The sequence below is a fragment of the Rhipicephalus sanguineus genome, chromosome 1, assembly GCF_013339695.2.
Source record: "Rhipicephalus sanguineus isolate Rsan-2018 chromosome 1, BIME_Rsan_1.4, whole genome shotgun sequence".
NCBI classification, from domain to species: domain Eukaryota; kingdom Metazoa; phylum Arthropoda; class Arachnida; order Ixodida; family Ixodidae; genus Rhipicephalus; species Rhipicephalus sanguineus.
Window position 1 is genome coordinate 173746174 of NC_051176.1, and position 27937 is coordinate 173774110.

Consider the following 27937-nt stretch of genomic DNA (forward strand, 5'->3'; position numbering starts at 1 on the left):
ACGTACATTGCATCGTTTTAACAAATAAAACTATAACAGCAACGACAAAGCAGAACGGCAACAGCATCACAGACGATGAAGACTACAAGGTGGCACAGTGCTTACACATATTTATGTCTACTTTGCAGGGTACTTTCTGCGGGATACCTTTTTTTTTAAAAGCAAACTGCGCACTTTGCGATTGAAAAAATAAATCACAATGCGTATAGCAACATTATATCGGGCTGAAAGTGAGCAAGAAATTCTGTAAAACATGGGTGCACAACATATCGCTTGTACTTTAGCAAAATTAGTTCAGGTTATGTGACATTACTTCAGCACTTTTGAAACTTCCCAGCACAATATCCTTGGCAGTCTTTCTTTTATCCAAGTCAACAATAGATTTTCATATTCTTTGTAAACACAACATGTCTAGAAAAACATACCTTGAACTTTTGTCTTATGGAAAAGAATACATATACTGAGGCAAAAGTATATTCAGGCACTGAGGCATAATGTTATAGCTGATTCTATAGGATATTAGTACATCCTCGTAACTGCATTAAATGGGCGGCAGAAAGATGCACTCTAGTCAGTTTCCGAATTGCCTTGGCTGCTCTGAACAGGTCGATGACGACAAATTACAGGATATATTGGCTGATTACTAGCGTGGTCTGGTATCTTGAATACTGCAGCTAGCCATGACAGGTGACGTTTCAAGACTTCTTTAACTCAAAAACAAAAGAATGAAATGGTGACGATACCAATCTAAAATTTTAAACACAGGCTATATATTTGTTCGTGGCCTACGCTTACCTTGTCGTCGGGACGGGTCTAGTGGCAACTGTAGTACCAGTCTCCAGATTCATACGACTCGGGTAGCAACACGCACGTCTACAACACTCGCGCGACTGTGGGACAGTCGCCAGACGCATGAGCTTTGTCAATGTGCACCGATGTTTCCCGCCAAATTCGAGAGTGGAAATCCTTGGCCTAAACAAAGACAGTGCAATAGCTTTCCTTTTACTCCTACGCTGTAAGAAGCACTGTGTTTTCTACGCGCAGCGCAACGTAAAAACCTACAGCATTACGATTGTAGTCCGAAAAAAACTGCACCTGCCGCTCATTTGCGCAGCATGAAAACTCTTCAGCGAAAGAATAAAGTAAGAAAGGAGTGAAAGGTGAGACCATGCGTGAGACTAAAACGTTTTACCAGGCAGCGACGATAATACCGTACGATAAGTACAGAAATAGCTGCTTATCGTGTATGGTAACGTTAAGATGGGATCAATGTGGCTACTAGAGGTCTTGCAGATTAATCAAATCAAAATCGCAGCATATCCACGGGGTGAATGATGATGAGTGGGGCGAAGCTCCGCAGGGAATCATCGGTAAGCCGTGAAACTCTTCCGTGAAATTCGCCCAGTACATCACATAAGGGGTGCGAAACACCGTGTATATATTAAACATCAAACTTTTATTGTACTGTTGGTTTACATGGTCCCTTCATTATCACTGCTTTGTGATCGGTGAATGCAGGGAAAGTGTCTGCTCCCGAGCGAAAGAGAAAGCGTGCCAAGAGCGAGCGCGACTCCGAGTGAAAGAGGAAAGCGCGCCAAGAGCGAAAGAGAAAGCGCACCAAGAGCGACCGCGTTCCCTGCTCACCCTGTGAGAATTAACGGCAAGGCTAGAGGGAAGACACGACGCGTGTAGCGTTTCTCTTCGCGTTCCACGACGCGAGGTCGGTAGCATGCCCAACGAAAGCCAACGGAACGCGATCGTGCAAGTGCTCTGACTTCGCATCGCCTCATGGTCCCATTTTAGCGTCCCAAAACCAAACATCTTGCTCAAGGTGTGCTTTGCGTTTTTCATAGAAATAATTTCTTTATCATGTACATTAAGACGAAAAGTTGAAAGCTCACTATAGTATATCGCCCGTAAAGTATGTTTTCAGTGCGATTTAACTTGGTATGGCAGGGTCCTTGCGCCGTTGCCGATCGGCGCTCGCCCGTTGTCGATCCACCTCGCCCGTTGCCGATCGGGCGAGGTGGGCTACATACTGCTACTACAGAGGAGGGAACGACCCACACCCTAAGGAGCTTCGCCCCTAAAAAAAGCTACGTGCCGACGATAAAAGCACAGTATTTCTGTACTTACTCTACAGTAAGGTACAAAGGTCACTGCTTTGACCTTTGTTCTCACAGGGTAAATTTTGTGCCAAGCGACAAGCTGCGCTGGAAGTGCCGGAAAAAATGGTGACATGAAGAACACTCTTTCCTGAACAAAGAGTTCCTGTCCAGTCGATGGCGACAATCCTGCAGGTTCTATAGCAAAAAATGTGTTTCGCTCCCGCAACCTTCTCTGGCTAAGAGATTTCAGCGATGTGTGCAAAAGCGTCTTGCCCTTACGGCGCAAAAGCTGCCACCCCCTTGTGCTGAGGAAGCAAGGGTTGGGGAGATGAGATTCTTGGATAGAGAAGAGGTCGAGGAGGACACCTCGGGAGGAAAGGGAGAGTGAAAGAAGTTGGAGAAAAGGAGGGGGCACTTTCTTGAGAATGGAATTCCCACAACACCGAGCACCAGGCCGGCGCAACTTCTCTACCCATCAGAAAAACCTGTGAGAGGTGTACGAGAGGCACTGAAGTGGGGGGGGGGGGTGCGATTGCTTCTACCGCTCCCCCTCTGGATCCATAACTAGTAACGATGTGCACTGTGTAAGATCATCTGCGGGGTTATCAGCCCCAGAACGATGTTGCCGTTGAGTTTTGTCACTGCTGCGTTGAATTTCTGACACCCTATTGTCAAGAAACAACTACCATTGCGATGGCACTACTCATATCCAATGCAGTGTGACTGTGGAATCGGTCCAGAAGGTGACGTCCATATTCTGCTCAAATGCCTTGAGAGTCTTGATAAGGAACGTTGCCAACCTGGTTTCAAGCACAGCACCCGGACGTTAGGCAGTGTAATCTTCTGCAAAGGTGCTGATCTTGATTTAATCATTAAAAGGGCCGTAGAGGCACAATATTTCTGTCCAACATATCTCAAGAATGCCAGGCTCCATAAGCTTTCCAAATGGCATCACAAAATGGGTATAGTTGCGTAGTTCGATCTCCCGGGTTTTGGCACACTTGTTGTAAAATAAACCGCACTAGGTAAGAGTGAACATTATATTTACATGACAAGCAGACTATAGCACTGCCAATGGTGAACGCCGTCACTGATCTTTATTTTCTTTTCCATCTAAGCTTGAGCTCTTGCACAATAGAAGAAATCTTTAACAAAGGTAGTGTGCATTTGCATATTTCTTTTTGAATAGTGCAGTTAAGTGATAAATCAGTGGCACTTTTAGAAAGATATAATACCCAGTGTCATGGCAGTATTAAACTGTGAGTGGGCAGACTTATATGTGCGTTGTTCTTCCTATTTTATTTCAGAAGCACAATGGCCTTCTCAAATCACAGTGGGAGCTCATAGCTTTCGACACCGAGGCCTATGGACCACAGCTTAAGACAACATTCTGCGCAGAGGACATGACAATCACTGTATGTGTTCAAATTTATTTCTTTTTTATATGTGGCTGCATTGCTTTGGCGTGTATTTTCTTCGACATTTTGCTTACATCATGCTAGGTAACAATATGATTATGACTGCATAGAAGGGAAATTTCATTAAACATAAGCCACTGTGTATAGTATCTTACAGGTTCTAAGTTCACCAGCTTTTATTCAGTTCTAAGTACAGCATAGACCGCTTATACGTAAGTCGCCGGAGTCGCGAATACTACAAGCGGTACCGCACTATAACCAAAACAACATTTTTGAAAGGTTGCACGTGTGCAAAACATGACCAACGGGTAGGCGCGGGATTCCGACTATCGAGGCATGCGACTGGGACGTAAGTTTGCATCTGCTTACATTTGGAAATGTTGAACGGTTAGCGTCCGCGGATCTGCGGTGCCAACATAACGAACGCGGAAAAAATGTGCCGTCACGGGAAGTCACCGCGGTAGCACACTGCGCGTGCGCCATGTCGAAAACGGTGGCGACGACAAACCACCACTCAAGTGTTTCACACGCACGCCCGCGTTTTCGTCAAAGATGTAAGTCACCCCTTCTAAATGCAACAACTGCAAAATGTTTCATTGACTCAGCACCAAACCGCAACTTCTGTAGTCCGCGGCCGCCGACATGGCAGCTAGCGCTCGTTAGGCCTAGCGTACGTGTTGCAAATTGGCATGCCGCCACGAAAAGCTTGCCCTAGGCAACACGGAGATCGGCCGTAGAAGAGATCGCACTCGCGAGCTATACCGAGGGCATCACGCGTGAAACGCAGTTTCAGTTCGCGGTCGGGAGAACAGCCGCGGCAACTATCCTGAAAAAATCTCTGAAGCTTGTAAGTCCGCCTCTTGGTGGCAAAGGCGAAAGCTCAATCGCATCTCAAAGCATTGTTACTTGCGGGGGAATCAAGGTTGCACGCGCGATATCTGCGCTCTACGACGAAGCAACTATTTTCCCGACGGAGACAAATAGCGGTAACGTGGGCGCCCGTACGTAGCGGAGCGCGCATGTCAAGCAGCCGGTGCAAAGCGTGCATGTCAAGGGGGCAAAGGCTTCTCCGTCGGTTTCCCCCTCCCCCCCGCTCCTTGTTTGTTCCGCGTCCCCTCCTCCTTCGTAACGCCGTCGCCACTCTCTCCCCCGCCGGCGCATCTCCGCTGAGAAGCACGCTCGTTCCCTCGCATCTCTGAGAATGTTCCGGCAGCCGCATTATAACCGGTCTTTCATCTCGGGGGACTGAACAATAAGCGGTGTGCGTATACATGGAGTTTTATGGGAGGGTAAACGGGAGTCAGAAAAAACCGCATTATAGCCGGTACTGCACTGTAAGCGGTTACGTTATAAGTGGTCTGAGCTGTTCTGTGGGTGTGTTAAATAGTAAAATTTTAATAAATTGTTTGTTTCATTTGCTTAAAATACTTCTTGTGAAAGTAAAATACTAAAACTTAATTTTATATAAATTTTTTTCCCAAAATATTTTTAGTATGAAAATAACGTTAGGGCCATGAAATTTATGGGTTGTCTGCTGAGACGTTTGATTGGGATTGAATTAACCATAGTCAAATTAACGGAAGTCTGCTGCATCGAAATCCTACCTTTTATGCAAGGTACAGTCACCAATTGATTTTTGCTGCATCAGGTGGGTTGCAAGAAATGTCCAGCTAATTGGACTTCCCTGAAAAATAAAAAAAAATTAACAAAATAAATGCTACATTTACATGATTGTAAGTCGACTCAAATGTATATTGACCCCGCTATATCGCAGATAAAAAGAACACTGGAGCACATTCGTAATGGAAATTTATGCTCACTATTGATTGTCAAGCAAGCCCTCTTTATAACTTCGATGTCCAGGCCCTGCTGTCATTGATGTGCATGCTCGGTATTCCCATTTCCAAACTGAAGACATGGGCTTCTTGCATGACCATTTCGCATGTCACCAGTAGAGACCGATCATGTAGTTCAGTCTCGTGTATCTCAAGCTCTGGTAAGCCTCTCAACTTCAGTCTGTGAGAACCTCGGTGCTTGGCATCACACGTGAAAATTGTTGTGGTGCAACTTGTGTTCTGCCAGCTGTCTGGTGGCGCGCCTGTGTCATGGACTGGGATGGGTGTGTCAGAATAAATCACTTGATGTTGCAATGCTGTCTGGTGTAGACATGTCTCTGGTTCTGATGCACATAGTGTTCGAGCCAACTTAAAGCACAATAAAGATCTGTTCACACTGCAGTTGCCACTGCCGCCCTCCCGTTCACTTGCGTGCCGCCGCACAGTTGGTATTTTTTGGCATGTAGAATGGTGTCCCTTTTGAACACTGCTATGAACGAGTGCCAATAGTTTTTTGGCCTGAAACACTCATGACAATGAAGCACAATGATCAAGCACAAAAGTAGCACGCAGGCTGGCCCGGGCGCTGGTGAATCTACGCATGGGTGCCCAGCCAACACTCTCTTCTGTATAATTGCAGATAACGAAACTTTGGCCAGCTTCTCTGGCACGTGCATGGATACAGTCAAAGATGAGGGGGTTGAGGATGTTTTAAAGAGGGGAGAGAAGAGGAGCAGATTTTTGTTCCCGCCTGCTTGCTTCCCTGCCTCTCACGCGGTGGAAATTCTGAGGCCTAACGAAGCGACACAGCCGTCAGAAAAAAAAAAGCGTCTCAAAAAAGAACCTCTTCCATCAACTGCCAGTGCCCCCCGAACAAACCTTTGCTTAGCTGCCGTGCACTGTGAGGAGTGCCTCTGCAGGTTGAAACAGGCGGCTTTTCCATCAGCGATCGACTCTTCAAAAATGGCACGCACAGCTTTTACGGTTGTGTTGATTGCTGATTAAAGAGTCGCTCTTCCGACCAGCAGCGGCACTCCTGACGGTGAACAGTGGCTCAATAAAAGTTGAAAAAGAAAGAAAAAACTTTCCTTTTTTTAAAGGGACACTAAAGGCAAATATCAAGTCGACGTTGATTGTTGAAATAGCGGTCCAGAAAGCTCGTAGTGCTGCTTTTGTGCCAAGGAAATGCTTATTTTGAAATAAAATCACGTTTTTAGTGGTCCGCATTGCGTTAGCGCGCTTCAAATCTCCCGCCTGAAAATACGACTTTCATACGTCACTGCTGCCATGCCCAACGTTGCCCGCTTTTACTGCGCGGCCGTCGACACTAGTAGCAGCCGAGCGGAAGTAGCGGGACCCACAGTAGCAACAACGGCGCTGCGGCAAAGACTTGCTCGGATGGGCACATTCAAAGCCTTCACCAAGTTGCGGTTGGCCTCGTAATCCTCAGTACGAAAGTGCAGCGAGCACACACGCAGAGGTTTTGACTGTTTAGCACACTGGCACAATGGCATGACACTAAGTCACTTCGAGCGTAAGGGTTCATTCCGCGGCACCCAGTGAAAAGACACACCGGTTTCCTTGCTGCAGCACTGGCGTTGTGCACCATTCGGGCATCCGGCAATATCACACGCGTGCGGCATTTTGTCGAACTTTCTGTCAGAGCGACTTTCACGAGCGCGCAAAACACGCACGGCAGTACGCGATCCCGAAACTACCACTGAGACGGGCGAGGCGCAGTTTGGCGAAAACGGAACCATTGAACCACGCGCGCCGTTCCCCATGGCAACGCCATGGAGGTTTTGTTTTCCATGAATCAAGCGGAACGAACAAACAGCATTTTATTACATCTTTTGATGCTCGGAATGTTCTTTTTTTACTGCTGCTAGTTTGATTACTAGTGATTTATTGTAGGCCGACTTCCATACGTCATCGGGATCACTTCGAAAATGTCCCACTCGTGGCGCTCATCATGTGATACATTTAGCTTAATTTCTCGGTAGGTAGGGCACTGCTGTTGATAATATTGCCATTTTAGAAGTTGTCATATATTGGGCTTTCACTCTGACATAAATTGTTATTTGCCTTTAGTGTCCCTTTAAAAACAAGCAGGCAGAATAATTATATGCTATATGGTAGAGCTGGAACGCAAGCGTACCATACCACAACATCCCTGATTTCTCTTCAGTCGACCCCCCAGCTTTGGATTTCAAGATTAAATAAAATAGATCAACCATGCAGTCGTGTAGTGCATTTGTTAACCTTGAGAACCAATGACCACTTTTACTGCCCGATGCCATGTCCATAAAGTCCTTTTCACAGTGACTTTATGGTACGAAAACTATCGAAAAGAAGCAGGTCTAATTTACTGTGGTGGCCAGTATAAGCAGTGCTTTCACATCCATATGAATACAACAGATAATGATGCCAAAGAAAGCATAGAAAACATTATTTGTAGTTACTAATTAAAATCTAATTGTTGAATAAAATAAAATGAAAGTGCAGGTAAGACAGCTTGCCGCTGGTTTGGTACGAATGCACTTCATTACATGTGCGACGCACTGCCATTGTGCTGTGGTGGAGGATGTTCCCTTGTCTACTTTCTTGGGTACTTTTGCTTAATGTATTTACACATTTGCAGGTCGACCTATTTTATTGACATTTAAATCTGAAGTTGGAGGGGGGGGAGGCAATTTGCAATCGAAGCCTAAACTTGTACTGCCAGTAACGAAGAGACAAACGAGACAACAGAGACGCTGCGGCTTAGTTGCAACATTATGTGCTTTCTGGCTCTGCCTGTAGCATATCATTATTGCATGCGCTTGTTTCGAAAAATAAAAAAATTACAGCTTTTTTTGTTATTATTATTATTGTTTCATATTTTACTAAACCGCTGTTTGCCGCCAGGAGTGCCACTGTTGATTAGAAACTCGATGCTTCCATAAATGATCCCATAAGGGCTGTGTGCGAAATTTTTAGAGTACAGATTGTTGGTGGAAGAGCCACTGTTCCACTCAGCAGAGGCACTTCTAATGGCACAGACAGCTCAGGAACAATTTGTTCCAGGGTGTAGCTTCTCTTTTTGACACTTTGGTTGGTTCTTCTCCTCCTTTTTGATTGCTGCGTTCAGCCTCGGAATCTCCACCGTGTCGGTGGCACGAAAGCAAGCAAGCGGGAACTAAAATCTGCTTCCCTCCTGTCCTTGTAACACCCTCCAATCCCTCGCTCTGTGCACTTGCTGCTGTCCCAGCGCCTGCCGGAGCTGCCAGCCAAAGCAAGCATTGGCGAGGCAGCCATGCATAGGTTCACTGGTGCTTGGGCCGAGCTGTGTGCTACTATTGTGCTTGATCACCTTGCTTCATCGTTGTGGGTGTTCCGGGCCAAAACACTTTCAGCGCTCATTGACAGCAGCATTCGAAAGGGCTGACGTTCTTAGTGTTGAAAAAACCAACTGTGTTGCTGGACACAAGTTTGGAGTTTCTCAACGGGTGTTGCAGCATTGACAATTACAGTGCTACCAAATTTTCACATGGGGCGTCAATTGCTGAGGTTTTAGCAGGCTGAAGTCATGATGTTTTACAGAGCTTGCAGCACACATGACCAAACTGCACAATAGGTCTCTGCTGACCTGCAAAATGGTCACGGAAGAAGCTTGTGTCTTTGCTTCAATAAGGGGAACACCAAGGACACACTCTAAGACCAGTAGGGCCTGGGCATCGACATTCATGTAGAGATACATTTCCATTAAAAAATACATATGCGTTTTCTTTTCTTCTTCCCCCCCCCCCCTTTATACAAGGCGGGGGGGGGGGGTTCAACCTACATTCGATTCTACTTACAATCATGTAAATACTGTAGGTAACCCTGCGAGTTGTAGTTCAAATCCTGGCCCAAGCAATACATGTGGAACACACTCATTTAGTAAGAACTTTTAAAACAAGGCAGCTAACCAACAAACCCTCATATGCTACATAAAGCCATAAAACCTGATGGTGTTGACGCTCTGCTGAGTGCCACTGGCTAACAGTGCTTGGGTTACACGCATAAATAGTCCTAGAAGGCGGCCAAGTAAAACGCCGCCGCCGTGGCCCAATGGTAGTGCACCATGTGTGTTACACGGAAGGTGGTGGTAGGTTCTATTCTCACCGGCAGCAAGTAATTTTTTTTATCCACTTTTATTTCCCATTACCTCGCATTTACTTCACTTCAATTAAACGTTACAAATAACGTCCCCTGTGCTTTTCTTGGCTTCATTGTATGTAGCCTTGAAGGGACACTAAAGGCAAAATGGAACTCAGCTTGGACTTTCGAAGTACCATTCCGGAAACCTCGTAGTGATTGTTTCGTGCCAAAGAAATACTTAGTTTGAAAGAACATCACTAGGCTTGTGAGAATATTCGAGCAGTTAAAATATTCGAACGAATATTACAGTATTCGAATTCGCTTAGAAACGAATTTAAATTATTCTAAATTTCGAAGTATTCGAAATGAATGATTAGACATAAACAGCATTTAAATCTTGTAAAGGTGGTTTCGCTGCTGTACATGGGTGCTGTACCGTGAATACACATTTCCAGGGGAAATCTGCACTGCCGTGAAGCCTCACTTCATGGTTAAATGAACAAATTACCCTCACATCGATTCATAATTTTTTAAGCTTAGAAGTTCGTTATACTGGCTTATATGCTCTTATTATAATAAATTTTAAAATGTATAAAACGTAAGGTATTTTGCAGGTTATCACTTGCATTCTACTGAGTAATAGTAAACAACTTTATCAAATTCAGCTACTATTCAAATTTGCTTCCACTTCTTTTTGAACCAAAAAGAATGACATTTGCGCATGCCTTGTTTCATTTTTAAAAAATATTGTGTAGGTTAGTTGGGTCATGACAAATATGCTCATTTTTATTTATAATATGGGGTATATACTATTTGAATTCAATTTGAAATTATTCGACCAAATCACTAATTGCTTCGAATTCGCTTCGAACCTGAAATTTACTATTCGCACAAGCCTAAACATCACGTTTTAGTGGTCCGCATACTGCTAGCTCAATTCATATCACCCGCCTCTCAAAGACTCGTGACATAAGTACTCCACAAAGCCACCTTCAGCGGGTGCTACACCAGCACCTTCTGTTATCTCGCAACATTGCACCTCCACTGGAAATGCACACAAGAATACTTCTTGTTGTACTTGTTTTGCTGGCCACTGCTGCTTGCTTTGTAATGCGATGCTTTCCGCGAAAGCGCTTGATACTCGGACACTGCCGTGTAGAGTCTGGAAGCTGCATGCGATCCGGCCGTCATAGCGGGAATACGGCCAACCCATGTGCGATTATTTGTGCTGGCACCGTTCGGTGAGCTTCTGTTTGCGCCGCCGGTGTGCCGTGCCGCTGAAATGGCGGCACAATCAACCCATGTATACCACGAAATCTGTGTGTGCAGCCTTCGCTTGTGCGATACTCGTCAGACCAATGTTCATCCCATCTGAGGAGTCGTGCAGAAGGCAAGGTGCCCGATGACTCATTTGGGTTTGACGTAAGGAGACGGACGGCTCACGAAAACAGCCTCGAGAATAATATGTAGCTCTTCCTATTAATACAGTTTTGCTTTTTTAAAACCTTGAAACCATTTCTTTATTCTTCCATCTCCCTTATGTGGGCATGCATCATCCTGACAACACCAACGAAACAGTGCTGTAGGGAAGCAGTACTTTGAAAAACGGCTGTGCCAATTGTGCCAATTTGATACAATTCTTTATTTTTGCACCATGCTGCACCAAAAAGCCTGACCAGCCTCAAAATGTTCTCAGTTGCACTAATTTTAGCAAGATATGGAGGCCGCCTTGGCCAGCTGCAGTTTGGGCACCATCAACCAACCCAATCCAGAAGCCCACACCCTAACCCTAACCCCACTGTGAAAGAAAAGAAAAAAAGAACAGTGGTTTTAAAATTTCTTGGCCTTGTTCTATTGCATGCAGAACGTTTTTTGAGCTACTTTTGCTGCAGTACACTGTTGCCATGCGGAAAAGCATACTAAAATTTATAAGGGGCCATTAGCACTAGCTGTCACGGGACACAGCTCATTTTGTTCGTTAATTATTCTGGCTTGCACGCGACATGTAATTACGAGTACAAGTATGATCGTTTAAAGGGACCGCCAACCAATTTTTATGGTACGTATTTTCTATAGCGCAACGGAAGGCTTACCGGTCCGAGTGTCTAATCACGGTATAGTAATGTGGAAAACGCCGTGAAACATTTGTGATCAGAATTTTTCTATCTGCGGTGAATATGAAGTCGTATACACATGTGACAACACATGCTGCTAACGTTGAGAGCGAGAGCGGTTCGTGTTCGAGCGTGGTGGTTCACTGCGCATGCGTGCACTCCACCCGTATGCACTGCAGCTCAGCGTGTTCCACTAGTCGCCATGAAGGCAGCACCGCTTTTCACCGTGCAACTTCTTTTACCTCGTAAGCAGCACAGAGTAGAGCGGGGATGGATAGTAATATACATACGCTAATTTTGAGGACTAATTATGGCGTGCATGACAGCATCAGACTACGTGACTACGTACAGCAAAGTGATCAATTTCGTAATTAAGCTTCAAGGCTCTTCCACTAGGATGCACGACATACCTGCTCATTGTTACTTTTAAACACGATTTAAATACTAAATCCTACTTTCAGTGCAAAAAGGATATTGGAATCTGTCACTATATTTCACGGTCTTTTCATTTCTACCAGGATCTTATGACACGTTCTGGCCAGTTGTCGGTCCCTTTAAAAAACAAAAGACCCAGTACGTGCTATAATGCAAACCAACAAAACAACATTTCTTTACACCTTCTACATAGCAATCCCACCAGCTGAAAATAACAGGGAGCTGAGCTAGTTGGTAAAAATTCATTCTGGAAGACAGGGCGGACCAACTAGCTGCATCCGCCCACGGCAACACTGCCGCCAATACATCCGTAGCTGTCCCTGCACTTGACCTGAAACCATTCCTAAAATAAGCTCGGGGCTTATTGGCAGTGCTTGTGGAACAGGCAAACACAAAATAAACGACATGTTATCAAGCCAAATCTTGAAAATTGGCCACCAGTATCCAGATCACGCCACACACAAGTAACACTTAGCAGGCTACAAATAGGACACACACACACACACACACACACAGCACACATGCATACCTTCTGTCAAGTGGTGATCCACCCAGGTGTGAGAGGTGTGGAAAACCACTTATCGTGCTTCACATCCTCGTCCAGTGTAATCAATTAGACGCTATCAAGCTTTTAAAACATGATCATTGCTTGCGTTTTTAAAAGATGTGCATAGTTTTCACTCCATATTCGGAGGTGATCCATAGCACGACCTCTGAACAGAGGTCGCTGCTGCAGTAACTACATTAAAGAAAGCACCTGCCTCACGGTCTTTGGACTCAAGAGCCGTCGACGAGGTATTCGTGCTGATGCCATCTCTCCATAGTTTTATCACGACCACTTGACATTGATCCTCGCTGCACAGATTTCACGTCACTCTCATGATTTTAATACTTATATGTAGGGGTGTGCGAATATTCGAAATCTCGAATATTTTTCTAATAGTGTTTGCTGTTCAATTCAATTCGCACTGGAATTTTACTATTCGAAGTTCCCAAAAACAAATACAGTCAACGTCCCATTGAAAATGACCCCTTCAGATTGTCAATATGCTTCACCTCATTACACTCTCGTATTGCGGCAAAGCTGCCTTTGAAGCTTCGTTACGGTCGAACTTTGCCAAGAGACGGTCAACGTCCGATTGAAAGTGGTCCCTAGATTTTCAATATGCTTCACCTCGTCACACCCCGGTATTGCGGCAAAGCTGCCTTTCAAGCTCCGTTACGGTTGAACTTTGCCAAGAGACAACGTCCGATTGAAAGTGGTCCCTAGATTTTCAATATGCTTCACCTCATCACATCCCGGTATTGCGGCAAAGCTGCCTTTCAAGCCCTGCTACGGTCGCAAATGTACTCACTTAAGAAAACACTGGTTCTAACATGGAGATGAATGTGGCAGAGGTGGGGGCTCAATTAATGCTGTTTTGGACCTGAAATTTGAGCAGGAAGTCCGAAAAATCGGAAGCGGAAGCTTTTTAGCATCCAAAATTTCAGATGTTCTTATATATCGACGTCTACGAGGCAGATTTGGAACTCCGGACTTGAAGGGAGCACACCCTTGTCCGCCACATCAGTTGGGCTTCCACAGAAGTTGAAAGAGGAGGAGAGGCTGAGGAAATGGCATCTTTGCCTATCACGTGTAAAGTGTTGTCGGCAACACTTTGGTTGCACCATATCATGTACATAAATAGAATTCGGCCTCTACATTGCCTCATTCTTGATAAGACAGCTATGAAACACCACCCCGCCAGCGCTTCATCAACCTAGCGAAAAGAAACCCTTTCATGTTGCTATCACATAAGAATATGCTTAGGAATCCTCTCCAACTTTTTTTTCTGCAATTTTGGTTTGAAGTATTAGAAAAATATTCGAGAAATATTCGAAAAATATTCGATTCGATTCGCACTCACACTTCAATATTCGAATTCGCTTCGCACCCAAAATTTTGCTATTCGCACAGCTTCACTTATATGTTTTGCCTGCTTTTAGCATGCGGCATTTTAAGGCCCCTATACAGCCATTTACCACAATCGTTATTCACATCTTTTGTCCCATGATCTGGCGCTCTTTGGCCATCAAATGGCCCTTGCGCCATGAAATATAACATTTGATGATGATGATCATCATCATCATCAAAAGACAGGGCGTACAAACACGAACACAAGAAAGAAGTCAAGACACCACAAAAGCCGGCGTTTGTGGTGGCTTGACTTCTTTTTTGTGTCCGTGTTTGCACGCCCTGTCTATTAGAATGAACCACCGGCTGAATTTATAAAAATCATAACATGCCAGTGTATTTATGTAGTGAGCCCGCTTGCCGAATTTTACAACCAATGTAGCACACACACAATGCTGCGTAGACTATGTTCGACTCACCAGGGGGGGGGGGAGTCCATGATGACGATACGCAGAATTCCCCCACGGACCTCCTCATTGTGCAAGTGAGTCGATCGTCCGTGACCAGCTCCAAGGACCAAGAGAGAGAGATTCCTCGTAGCCCCATGGGAACAAAGTGCCATCTCTCGCATGGCGGCATCTATGCCGACCTCAACTTTGCTCGTGTCCCGCGGAGAAGCCAGTCTTGAGGACCCGCGAGCGGCATGGAGTGAAAACAACTTCTCAGTGGATGCAAGCAGCCCCGCAAAGTTAATTCGGACCTCCCCCTTTACGGCATGCCTCATAATCTGCCTCAGTGTCTCAGTGGTTTTGGCACATAAAACCTCATAAACTGTTAATTAGTTCTTTGGCCTGATAAGTCACAGAAGTTTTGGACTTGATCCGAATGAAATTACAGCCAAATGTTCACAACACTTACAAATTGGAAGGCAGTCCGGTTTTCTTTGGGCGTCTGTGTACATGATTAGCATTTTGTTTTGGGTTTTGCATGTAAGCATGAACAGGAAACTGCAGTAGCTTCGTTAATGATCTGTAAAGTCTTTTATCTATTTTAGTATAATACTCTTTCAAGCTTGGAATGGGGCATATAATAGGGGATCTCCCGTGTTTGATCAGATGTAGTTTCTGTCATTGTATTGATATTGCACTCAATGCTTGCAACCCTCTTTTTTTTTGCAGGAGTATTCAGTAGATGCACACGAGGACCTGGATGTGCTCCTCATGAAGATTACCCAGTACAGCTATACCTGTTGCACTCACCTGCTCCGCATAAGGGCTGTTTTTGTCTCCAAGGTAAACAGACAGCTGTGTGCTCAACAAAATGAAGAAAATTCCGCAATTATTTCAATTATACGGCTTGTCAAATAAACAGCAAGAGTTATTCCCAAGTCATTACAGCCAAGATGTGCCTGTATTTAGCCGTGAACTTTGTAAGGGACAGTCACGTTGTGAAAGATCTGAAAATACTTGCATTTCTTGTGCCGCACAGTTAGTGATAGTATTTCAGACATGGAGCTAGCCTCTAACTTCAAGCAGAAAGGTGGACTTGTTAAACTATTGTATGTGCTCATTTTCCAGTAATAACACAGGACTGTAAAGCCAAAAAGCTCTTGTCGCATTGACTTTTATGCTGTGACTTGGAACATGTCCTGACAGTCGGGTATTGCAGTAGTGTGCTGTACTGGGCTGGTTGGTGTATTATTGGGATGAGATCAAACTGCGCTTTCATACGGAACGAAGTAAGGATTACAAACGCAACAGTGACTCACAGTCACTGTTTATGGCAATTCAATTGCAATATATGGGAAGCAGGATCTGTGCAGACCGCAAAAACAAATCAGCATAATCGCAATATAGAAACATAGTATGTTGAGCAGCGCACAGAAACAAGACACAAAAAGAAGAAATGATTGGACAGGACCACCGCTATTAAAGTTCAGTAAAGTTGACAGTTTGATAGTCCAATTGTTTCTTTTGTGTGTCGTTTCTGTATGCTGCTTCACACATTAAGATGATTTGTTACCTACTCGCCCAACTTTCAACTTTAATGAGCAACATAAGAACAATGAGTTTCACTGGAAACTAATTTTGCTATGTTTAATGGCACCGTGCAGAGCAGACGGAACGTCACTGAACAACGCAAACGGAACATTGTGCAGAGCAAACTGAAAGTGTTAACTTGTGTACTTCTGTGTGCAACTTTCACTGTGTGGTGCTTGCAGTTAAGGCAATGTTTCACAGCTACTCTCAGGTGGTTGACAGTGTTTTCATTTCATCAACCTTGCTTCATTCTTTGTAGTGTTTTACAGAACTGATTTGCTACAACACTAGCAAGAAGCAGTTTGCTACTTCTTGTTACATTATCCTTGCTTGAAAGGAGGCTGAAGAGGTTTAAAAAAAAAATGAAGTTATAAGAACCCTTTTGTACTTCCAAATTCCCTGAACATGAAAATCAACACGAAATTTGACGTTGCTCGACCACTAATGTGTTATTAGGGAGAAAGTCTGAACCGCTGACTCATGGCGCACAGCAAACCGGGCGCACGCCTATGATTGGTGGAGCACATCGTGACATCATTACATGGGCTTGCTGCAAGGGCAACAGGTTCTGATCTGGCACTGCAATAACCTCCCTGACACTTTGGCAGAGTTGAGGTGCAGTGATCAGTGGCATAGCCAGGAATTTTTTTAAGGAGAAGGGTTCTTGCATGTAAGCAAAAGTAGGATATATACATGGTTGAACAGTCAAGTTTGTGCAGCTCAAATAAATTAGGACAAAAAGGAACACAAAAACGACGTGGACTGGCGCTTTGTTACAGCAGCTACAGTTCAGTTCTGGCACAATATCGTTACTAAATGAACGAAGTGATGTCTAACGTGTAACATTTCTGCAAAGCAGGACCCTGCATCAAACCACACATGACATGGAGAGCTGCAATGTGAGGGCATTTCACTGATGAACAGCGCAACCAACAGTCCCTGCAGAGCAGTACTTGCTTCACTTGCATGTTTGCTCTTAACATCAAGGACATCAGGAAATTTAATTGTGTATTTTATTAAGGTGCTTTTTTTCTTTGCAGCGAATGCGGAGATTGATTGTATATACACAATAAATTGGGTCATATCCATGTTGAAATGAAACAAGGTGTACTAGAGTCATAAAAGTGCACATTGCACGGCAGTGGGGTTTGCAGTGGCGATGAATGCCGCTGAAAGAAAACCGCATTCATTTCTCCGATGGCATACTTGGGCTGCCTTCTAGGTCGAGCAAAAATGTGACCGTAAACAAAAAACCTGCAAATATATGTTGTCATGTATATCTATGCAGTTTTTTTGTAGTTCTACTTTGTTGTTGTTAGCCATAGATTCCCAATTGTTTTGAGGTGATCAGTGCTAAAATGTTTTGGAACAGATAACAGTGATTCCTTGAAGGCTTAAATTACTTCTTTTCGCCGCAGCAATCCCGCGGGCCACTAAGCTTCTGCTGAGGGAAGTTTTGAAAGAGAACATCGTAGAGGCTGCTGGAGCTCATTAGGCAGTGCGGAACAATGGCATGCTGATGCTAATGCTTCTTCTAGATGGAATTATCTATGCAGAAACAGTTCTTTCAAGCGCAAGCTTTAGAGGGCCACAAATATTAAACGACTGATGCCAGAAACCTGCAGTCGACGTTGATGCAGGTGCCTGGGACCCTTGTACTATTGACGACACTTCCGCTAACTTTCTCCTTCCCATGAAACACGAAACCTCTATAAAACGTCTTTAAAATGTTTAAAACCTCTATAAGACATTTCATAGAGGTTTTGTGTTTCAGTGGTTCCACCACCTCCACTGACTGACCCCTTGAGCTGCGGTAAGCGGAGCGTAGCCGTGATTTTAATTTGCAGTTGGGGCACCTCATCTTGCTCACTGCGATTTCAAATGTGTGCACTTCAGAAAAATGTCAGTTTTTAGAAATTTAAAACCTCTTCAGTTAACCCTTTTAAATCATTGCATCAAACTTTTTTTTTATGTAGCATAAAATCCCGACACTTCCCCTTCAGCAAGTTGAAGGTGCCGGCAAAGTTGAGGGGGGCGCACTTTCCCAGAGCGGCTCCAAAATTCAAGATGGTGTCGGCAAAGTTTTCACGCAAGAAAAGAAAAGGGAGTGCATGTGGAGTAGAGCACTGCACGGGCCGGATTTTACGGCCCGGGCCCGCTTTATGAAGCCTGAGCCCGGCCCGGGCCTGCTTTATGAAGCCCTAGCCCAGCCCGGGCCCGTCGTTCCAAGCGCGGGCCTGGCCCTGGCCCGGGCGTACATGACCGAGCCCGGCCCGGGCCCGGGCGTTCATTACTAAACTAATCCAGGGCGCGCTTGTTCATGACCAGGCCCGACCTGGGCCCGCTAGAGGATATTAGTTGTTGATGATGATTATTAGTGATGCCGTGTGCTTGTAGCGGGCGATCGGACGGAAAGTCCGGTGTGTACATGCATCGAAATGTTGCTTTGCCCACGGTGGTAGCTCAGCGGTTAAGCTGTTTCGCTGTTAAGTCCTAGGACCCGTGTGTGATTCCCGCGGCCACGGAGGCCGCAATTTGGTGGGGGCGAAATGCAAGAACACCCGTGTATATACTTATCTTTAGGTGCACGTTAAGGAACTTGAGGTGGTCGAAATTGATCCGGTGCCACTACGGCGTGCCTCGTAATCATATCGTGGTTTTGGCACGTAATACCAAGGAATATAAATGAAATGTATCGTATGTGTCAACCTCGAATAAAAGACAGAAATCTTTATGCCTCCCATGGGAACAACCGTTATCTGGGCCATTGTTAGTGCTGTTAATATATATATATATATATATATATATATATATATATATATATATATATATATATATATATATATATATATATATATACACATACATGTCACTTCAGCTTGGCACAGTATACCTTAGACCATGGAATGCATAACATTCGCGTGTGCTCGAAGGCCCGACTTACGCCTTTTAATGAGCGGGTCCGAGTCCGGCCCGGCCCGCAGTCTCAAGCCCGGGCCCGGCCCAGGCCCGCAGCTTCAAGCTCGGGCCCGCACTTTCAAGCCCGAGCCCAGCCCGGGCCCACCGGAAAACGCTTCCAACGGCCTAGCCCGGCCCAGGCTTTCGGGCCGGCCCGGGCCCGTGCAGTGCTCTAATGTGGACTACCTCAGAAGTCTTCTTGCTCTCGTTCATAGCACGGCGCATTACAATGACGGCTCACTAATGCAATAAACGCAATCACAACGCGATCAGACTGCGGGAAGCATGGCACGGGAGCATCTCTGATGATAGGCCAACGCAACAGCTTTAAGCAACAAATGCACATCTCGGAGTCCCTACTTGTACTGAATCTGGCGTCATAGGCACCATCTTGGAATACAGATCTCGAAGGCCATGCTTTTGCTCGCGGGACCCAGAAAATCGTCATGGGGGGCTTGCGCTAAGTTCGGGGTGCGATCATTATGTGGGAAAAAAATATGAGATTTTGGCGACAAACTTCAGATGCAGGTGCTTGAGATCGGCTGCTAAGCAGGACTGGATGAGAATCATGTTGCATAGGCGCGGTGCATAACCAGGGTGCGGAGAGGGTGGAGAAAAGGGGGGGGGGGCTTTCTCAGAACTGCATGAAAATTTGTAATTAGGAGTAAAATTGGAGGGGGCACTTGCTCGGGTGGGAGTGTTCGCTTGGAATTTTACGGTACTGTTCTGGCACCTACACACTGTGACTTTTGTTGGATGACGTCGTGTACATGCCTAAAAAATAGCAGCTTATCTTCTTTTTGTTTGAGTGTGTGTTTTGAAATTATTTGATGACAAGGTTGTTATAAATTGTTTGAACCACCCGTGGGAATGTCACGCGCATGGAAGGACTTTCAGTAAGGAAGACGAGGAAGTTAACGTGAATGAAAGAGAATACGGTTTGAAACATAGATGCTGGGTTTTGCGTCTCTTTCCTCTGGCGTCTTTAGACGCCGAAGCGCGGTTTCTCCACAAGGCTAATCTAAAAATGATGCATTTGGAATCATTAGCAGTTGTTCTTCCAGAGGCGATGAGGGCTAGTCCTAGTTGCACTCTCATCCGCCGTGCCCTTTGCATTTGCTTTGCAGTGAGCTGACAGGATAGTGCAGTGCCACGTTTGCAAAAATACACGCAAATCACCCCACCAAAGTACATTATAGTAGTATATGTGGCATTGAGACAGTATTTGCAGAAAACTTTGATCGTTATACTCCATAGTTATAGCAGGGTTCATTAAAAGTGAAATTCATTGCTGGAATTATACTTATAGGCAAATTTTTGCAGGTTTCTTTGGACAGGACTGCGGTGGAAAACAAGCACTATCTTGCCCTGTCCTAATGCTTGTCTTGTCTTCACAATCCTGTCCAAAGCTTTGTGCTTGTCAAACTTGCCTGATTGCACCTACTAGCCCAACAACACGTTCTACATAGACAGACCTGTTATAACCAAAAGTAGTATGTTGTCTGTGGATCCATTGTAATGGGCGTAGGCTATCAGAGTTGCAAATACTTTGATATTGCACATCTTAAGAGTGTGCATCTGGTGACATGCAACATGAGATGCACTCTGCAGTATCAACACCACTGCTTTGAACAGCATGTGAATGTAGAGTTTACAGTACAGCCTACAATAGGAATGTAAATTTATACATTCTGAATAGAGCACTGGTGTGCCTGCAGGACCAGCGCCATGCCTATGTGATGGTTCCTTCTATGGGGAAGCCTCTGATGAACCACGGCCAAGCTCTCCTGCCCCATCTGAAGCTGCTGCATGACATCCTAACTGCACTTCATGTGCTGCATACTCCTGCTGAGGGCAAACCTTCTCTTGCCCATGGCCGTGTACACCCTGCCTGGCTTGTAGTGTGTGATGATGGCCAGTCCATGGCACTTGATCTACCTAACTTCAGTGTCTACATGCCGGTACAGTCATCACATGTACATTGATTTTTTGTCCCTATGTACATTGCCTGTCATTACAGCTTGTGTGTACCGTAGAACAGCATCATTTTGTAACAAATTGTGCTAGGTAGTATACATGTGGAGAGGCCAGAACAGCTGTTAAAAAGAAGGAACAAGAAAAGAATGTGGCACTTCTTTAGCATATTGCCTTGGGTACTTGTCTATGTTGGTACGTACTCTTTTGCACTAATAAAAATTTCTGTCCCGCTTGTCTAATAAAGATTGTGTTTATGATGCTATTCATAAACGTAAAATACATGCTAGGAATGTTTGAACGATGAACTTGTCACATTGAATTTGAATGTTAGAGAAAAACCTCCATTTAAGAAGTGTGTTCAAAATGTATTGTTACGGGAAATACACAGACTTGAAGGAATAGGAATAGATGCATATACAACTGGTTTCAAGGCAAAGAGAATAACTGTGTGGCGATCAGCGATGCTTACATGAGCGGAGCACATTCCAACGACAGATACTGTTCCGCTGTTGGCAACACGGATGAACTTAGTTGTCGCAGGTGTCAGAACTTTCTTAAGCTTTCGGCGAAAATGAGTGGTCATAATGGAAAGTTGAGCCCCAGTGTCAACAAGAGCAGTCACATGCACACCGTCCACTTGTACATTGATAAAGTTTCGTTTTGTCTGTATGGTCAATAGAGAATTTTTCGGTCAGTCCAATTGATGCAGCTCCACCTCCAGGGGCTGCAGCATTTAGTTTTCTGTCAGGGAACGTTGTGGGAAGGCGGGGGAAGGTGGTCGGCGGGGCTGGGGAGATCGAGACTGGCAACGTTGGGGTGATGGAGAGCGGGAGTAGCGGGGATAACTCACAGGTTCCTGAGGGGCAAAGTGGTCTGGGCTGGTCGCATGACGATAAGCGGGACAGGCATTGAAAGAACGCGGGAAAGTGTGTGCAGTGGGGCCCCAGCGACTTCTGCAATGGTGACAAATGTGCCCAATACGGTGACAAGAGAAGCATATGGGCTTGTCATGTGTTCGCCATGCGGACGGATTGCGGAGCGTCGATGGAGAGCCAGACTGGAATGGATGTGCAGTCGTGAATTGTTGCTGGAAGTCGGTACGGGGAGGTAAGAGAGCAAATACCCATGCTGGCAATTTCCTGTTGCACGACTGCTTGAATTAGGGGCAAGGGAATGGAAGGAGAGGGATCAGGGGCTGTTGGTGCCACTGTAGCAGGAGCGGCCGCTTCAAGTTCACGCCGGACGAGTCGTGTTAAGTTATCGCAGGAGTCTGGAGGACGATATGTGTCGAGGCAAGATGACGTCGCTGCAGTATTCGGAAAGCGCTGGAACTGTTGTGAGATGCGTCTACTTTTAGTCTGTTCGAGGTGGCGACATTCTTGAATTATTGCATTAACAGACAAAACATTCCTAAACACCAGCACGGTAAATGCGTCGTTGGCAATACCCTTGAGGATCTGCGCAACTTTTCCTGGCTTGGACATGTTTTCGTCGGCTCTGCGACAGAGTGCTAGGACACTCTGAATATAACTGATGTAGGACTCAGTGGAAGTTTGCGCGCGAGTTGATAATTCATTCTTGGCGGCTTGTCAACGACCAAAAGGGTTTCCTAAAAGCTCACGGATCTTTTCCTTGAAGCTGTCCCAGCTTGTAATGTCATGCTCATGGGTGTCAAACCAGACACGAGGGGTGCCGTCAAGGTAAAAGATGACATCCGCGAGCATGAGTGTGGGGTCCCACCTGTAACTGGCACTGACGCGTTTGTTGAGGCGCAGCCATTGGTCGACGTCGGAACCCGCGAGGCCCGAGAGCACACCAGGGTCTTTCAAGACGGGAAGCGTCACGAAACTGGTTGCGGCTGGTTGGTTGGAAGGCAGGGCAGGAGGCGTGACGGCCGGAGTGGGTGTAGTTGAGTCCTGAGAGGTCATGTTGAAGGCCGCAAGCGAACGGCCTCTGCGGAGTTCCGTGGCGAGGACGGGGATCGCACCGCTCCACCAAACATGTTACGGGAAATACACAGACTCAAAGGAATAGGAATAGATGTATTTACAACTGGTTAAGCGAGCAGCGCTGCCGATAGGAACAGCTCGCGCCAGTCTATATTGTTGTCGTCCTCTTCTTCGTCGTTGACCACGATGCCACTGGTACGTAGCAGTATCAAACCTTTTGTCAGAAAAAATACATTTTTTAATTAGAAGGTATGAAACCCTAATCCCCTTCAGAGTAGTCTCCTAAGTAATGCACACACCTCTCCCAACGCCTCTTAACTTCTGCTAGTGGTTGTTTCTGGGAGTTGGTTGAACTAGAGGACTAGGTTGGACCCCATAGTTCCGAAAAGTCAGTCTTGCACGGTAACATGAATAACGGTCTCAAACTGCACCCGGGAGCGAAACTTGAAGGGGTCCGCTCTATGCACAGCTGGTGCAGAGGCCTAGCTCCGGTCCCAGCCGCAAATAGTCGCACCGTGCACGTGTCAACGTCCCCATCCCGTAGCGCGAGTCATCGCAGCTACGACGGGTTCGGGTGAATAAGGCAACAGGGTAGAACAACAAACAACACTTTATTGCTAGTCTAGCAATAACGCGCAAATGTCGCGTGGAGGGATAGTCCGCTCTAGTAGAAAACAAAAGGTAACGCTTACACCTTCGGTCTATGTTCGGCTTGCGGATCTTGGGGCGGTGAGGTGGTACCTCGCAGGTCGGCAGAGCAAGAAAGACAGTCTTCCTGTCTGCTCGGTTGTTTTATTCACCTCCCGTGTCCCTCCCCACCGCGAGGGTTGTTTCCCTCGCAGGACGAGTTCCCTTTCCCGTGAGCCGGGATGCGAGGATTGGCGCGAGGAGCGGCGGGAAAGAAGGGGTTGTCCGGAAAGGCCGACGGTGCTCCGCTTCTAGTGGTCCCTTGGCTCCCGCCGTCAGTTCGCGATCGCGCCGGCCTTAAGGAAAGGAAATGGGCGCGTGTGCTCTCCCACAAATTTGAGGCTAAATAGTCTTCATGTAAGCGCCAATTTTGAAAATAGCCATTTAGAGGCATTTGTAAGCATTTAGGCACAAACGTCAAAAATAGGCATGTATAGGCGCTATAAAAACACTATAAAAGCCCTTCTTAACCTCTAATTCATGCTCGTATATCAAAATGGTGCGATAGGAGCGCAAGGAACAAAATAGGCATTTGCCTAAAATCCGGTCTCTAGTGATCAGTCAGCTTGTCACATTCTGCATGATGTCTCCTCTTGACTCAAATGGGGTTCCTTTTAGCTACATTTTCAGCTTGGGAAAGCACCAAAAGTCACATTAAGCCACGGGGGTGTAGGGAGCCTGACAGATTACAGGAATATTGTGTCTGGAGCAGAAAACCTGAATAAGATGTGTAGAGTGGGTGGGTGTGTTACGATGGAGCTATGAAGATTTTGCTTCCCAAAGATCTGCTCATTTGTGCCGCACAGTATCATGAAAAATGGAATGTACTGATCCATTGTTTACCCTTATCTTGTTTGCAAGCTCTCGGATTGTGAGGAGACTGAACTTTAAGGACTTATTTCCTAATTCGCAGAGTATTTTTGCTATCAAGCCCCTGAAAGGAGAGTCTGAGGAATATAGAAGTACCATTACTTTGACAAGGTTAAAATATCGCTGGAGTTGGCCTTCAAGCTGCATTACTTGAAGCATACTAATAGCTCGCTGCGCTTAGAGTGAACTAGTGAGGTGCGGCCCCCTGAGAGCAGCCGCACAGAGCAGTGGGGACCTTTCCCGTTGCCATTGCCAGTGTGCACGGAGGTGGAAAGGGAGAAACACATTGCAGTGGATGTGATGCCAGCGAGCCCTTTTTGCTCCTGCCAGAAGAGAAGAATGCGATAGTTCTTTGCATTATCAGAGGTGTATCAGGGGCCATTTAAAGGTGCCCCGTAGTACCCTTTATATTGTGGGGGCTGCTTCGCGCCCCCTGCTGTCATCGTGATGCCGATGTATGGGCCGAGATGTTCAAAGGCCATGATGATGCGCCTCACCTCGTCGGGGCTCATTCTTCCGGAGAGATAATTGCGCTGGACGGCCAGGGCCAGTCGATGTAGCTCGAACGGGTCGAAGGTCCCGTACAGTCCATGACCAGGAGAACTCTCTGCAGCGTCTCCTTGTAGGCAACATCATCCAGTAGTGGTCCGAAGTCAGGCGCTGGTGGGAGCCGACGGGCGGGCATCGTGCAGGTACCTCGGGGCGGGGTTGTTGCCGCTGGGCGCCAAATGTGGGGATTTCGTGGCTGCGACTGGCCCAGAAACCCCTCAGGGACGAGACGAAGACAGACCAGCAACCATCTTTACTCCGCCGAGCCTCGCCCACAACTGCTCGCTGCCAGCGGCTGCTGAGCGCGAGCTGTGAGCGTGCCCCGTCGTCATTGTTCTTTTCTACGAGCGCTCCCACAATATATATATATATATATATATATATATATATATATATATATATATATATATATATGCCAGTTGCTCCAAACTGCTCCAAAAGAGCAATCCTGCTACATTTTCACTATTCTGCGCCAAACATAGTGTTCTCATTTCAAAAACGAAACTAATCGCTGGAGGTAGTCACGCGCGCCACTGTATCTGTAAAGGGCTCATATCTAGAGGGCCGCCTTATCTGTAGGATGTGCTCTGATCGCAAAGTTTCTGGTGGAGCCATACAGGTCACTATGCTTGCTGCGGCATCCGCATTTCCTGGAGGAGTGAGCTTCTAGCCCTTATTCATATAACATTCCATTTTGTTGCTGTTGCACTCGTTGCTTCACCCTCGCAGTGAAACAGTGACTTTTTTTTTTTAAGTCTGGTGGTGGTTTTTTATGTTGTGCATTCGCCAGACTGAGCAGAGAGCAAATGCTTGGGCCGGGTAACATATAGCATCAGTGTCGCACTATTGTGGGCTACACTCAAAGTTTTGATGAAAAGCTGTGGCAGCAGAATGGGCGCAATTTCACAGTGCGTTAAATTTGTAATTTTTCGTCTTTACACTTAATGCACCGGTGCTGTAAAGAGGACTTTCCCGCTGTGGCATCAAATCATCATTGTGAGATCTCAACTTCAGCAAAATTGTTTATTTATTTTTTTTTTCATGTAAAAAATCAATTTTTTGCAGACTGTCATATTAGTCTAGCATTCTTGGTATTTTCAGTGTAAAAATGAATTCTTCGGCAATTATACCTGGGTCATTCCACGCCAACTGTCCCAGTCTGGGCGCTCGACAAAAATAAATTTCTCTAAAAAATTCTGAGAAAATTACGCACATATAGACGTTAGTTCTACGGTATTTTCCCAAAATATTTTGAGTGGCAAAAATTTTTTCGGGCGCATGAGCGCCATTTGAACTTCTCGATATGCTGGAAAACCAGGTACGAAGAAAAATTTGCTATAAATGGACTGTTTCACGCATTCATTCGAAACTTGCTTTTTTGTGTTTTTAGAGCATCGCGCTTTTATTATAGGACAGTTGCTTAAAGTAGCTTTATATTTTTCAGTCCTTAGTGCGTAGGTAAATTTCAGTAAATTGCAGCGTTTTCGGGAATTTTTTTACAAAAAGCGATTGTAGACTAAATACATCAATTATTTTTATAGAACTCTCCATAAAACGTACTATCTCCTAAAGCTTTTGTTTTGCCTGTGTGCGGTGCACAGGCTCTAAAATAAAATACTGAACTTGCAAAAAACGCTATATTGGCCTATGATCAGACATCTGTAGCACCATAAGGGGGTCCAAGAAAAAATAAGCAGGAAAGTGCACACGATTGAGAATCATAACAACTTCGTCCACAGAAAGTTTAACACTTTCGTGACCGCGGAAAAATCGGTTGTTTTTGGCTAGTCCAGGAAATATTTTTTTCCTGTCACAGAATAAAATTAATGCTAAAGCAGAGGGTATCAAATGATAGAGGAAGAATAGGTCTTTCCAACAGTATTAATTTCAAACAACGGATTTATTTTTAATATAATAAAAGAAATTATCAAACAAAGAAAAATGCATCAAAAAGAAAGAAAGATTCATAAAAACATCAATGCTACTCTGCAAAGGTTAAACATTAAAAAAAATCGCAATATACGTTTTGAATGCAAATCCCTCGTAGAATAAGTGTGGAAATATAAGCTCTGTAAGTACAAAGAATATTTACATAAATACAAGAATATAGGCACTAGTGCCTATCATGCCACCGCGCGGTGCAGGTTCTCGAGGCAGTGAAACAAAGGCTGGCTGCGCATGTTTCGGGAAAAAAAATTTTAAATGCGAAGCATTTCTTAGCGAACTTCTGCGACTTTGAGGGTATCTATCTATCTATCTATCTATCTATCTAGCCGCCTACGACTTTGTGCTCTCCTGGTCGCTTGGTTCATCGAATGTGCACCAAAACTGGTATGGTGTAACATGACTGTATGACGAACATAAATGACAAGTCATAACATGAAAATCATGACACGCATGTCATGTACAGCATGATTTACATGCTTCGCTCATGGTGCGCTGGCGGCCGTTTCGCTAGCTTGATATACACCAAAATTGGTATCTTGCGACGTGACTGTGTGACGAACATAAATAACACGAGTTAACATGAAAATCATGACACGCATGTCATGCACAGCATGACTTACGTGCCACACTCATGGTGCGCTGGCGGCCGTTTCACTAGCTTTATATACACCAAAATTGGTATCTTGCGACGTGACCGTGTAACGAACATAAATAACACGAGATAACATGAAAATTATGACACGCATGTCATGTACAACATGACTTTGGTGGCACGCTCATGGGGCGCTGGCGGCGCTTTCGCTAGATTTATATACACCAAAATTGGTATCTTGTGACGTGACTGTGTAACGAACATAAATAACACGAGTTAACATGAAAATCATGACACGCATGTAATGTACAGCATGACTTACGTGCCACGCTCATGGGGCGCTGGCGGCGGTTTCGCTAGATTTATATACACCAATATTGGTATCTTGTGACGTGACTGTGTGACGAACATAAAAACACGAGTTAACATGACAATCATGACTC

General features: G+C 45.3%; 1 protein-coding gene across 4 annotated transcripts in view; it reads left to right on the plus strand.

Moving 5' to 3' along the window:
• LOC119380289 (serine/threonine-protein kinase 31-like) overlaps positions 1-27937 on the plus strand; it is a 304021-nt gene that overhangs the window by 226983 nt on the left and 49101 nt on the right. For 3 of the 4 annotated variants that reach the window (XM_049417828.1, XM_049417833.1, XM_049417834.1), the window contains exons 22-23: positions 15105-15218; positions 20642-20884. In XM_049417828.1, coding sequence (XP_049273785.1) covers positions 15105-15218; positions 20642-20884 — 357 coding nt within the window. Of the gene's footprint in view, positions 1-3415; positions 3524-15104; positions 15219-20641; positions 20885-27937 lie in introns of all 4 variants that reach the window. The other variant, XM_049417831.1, reaches the window with a different exon arrangement.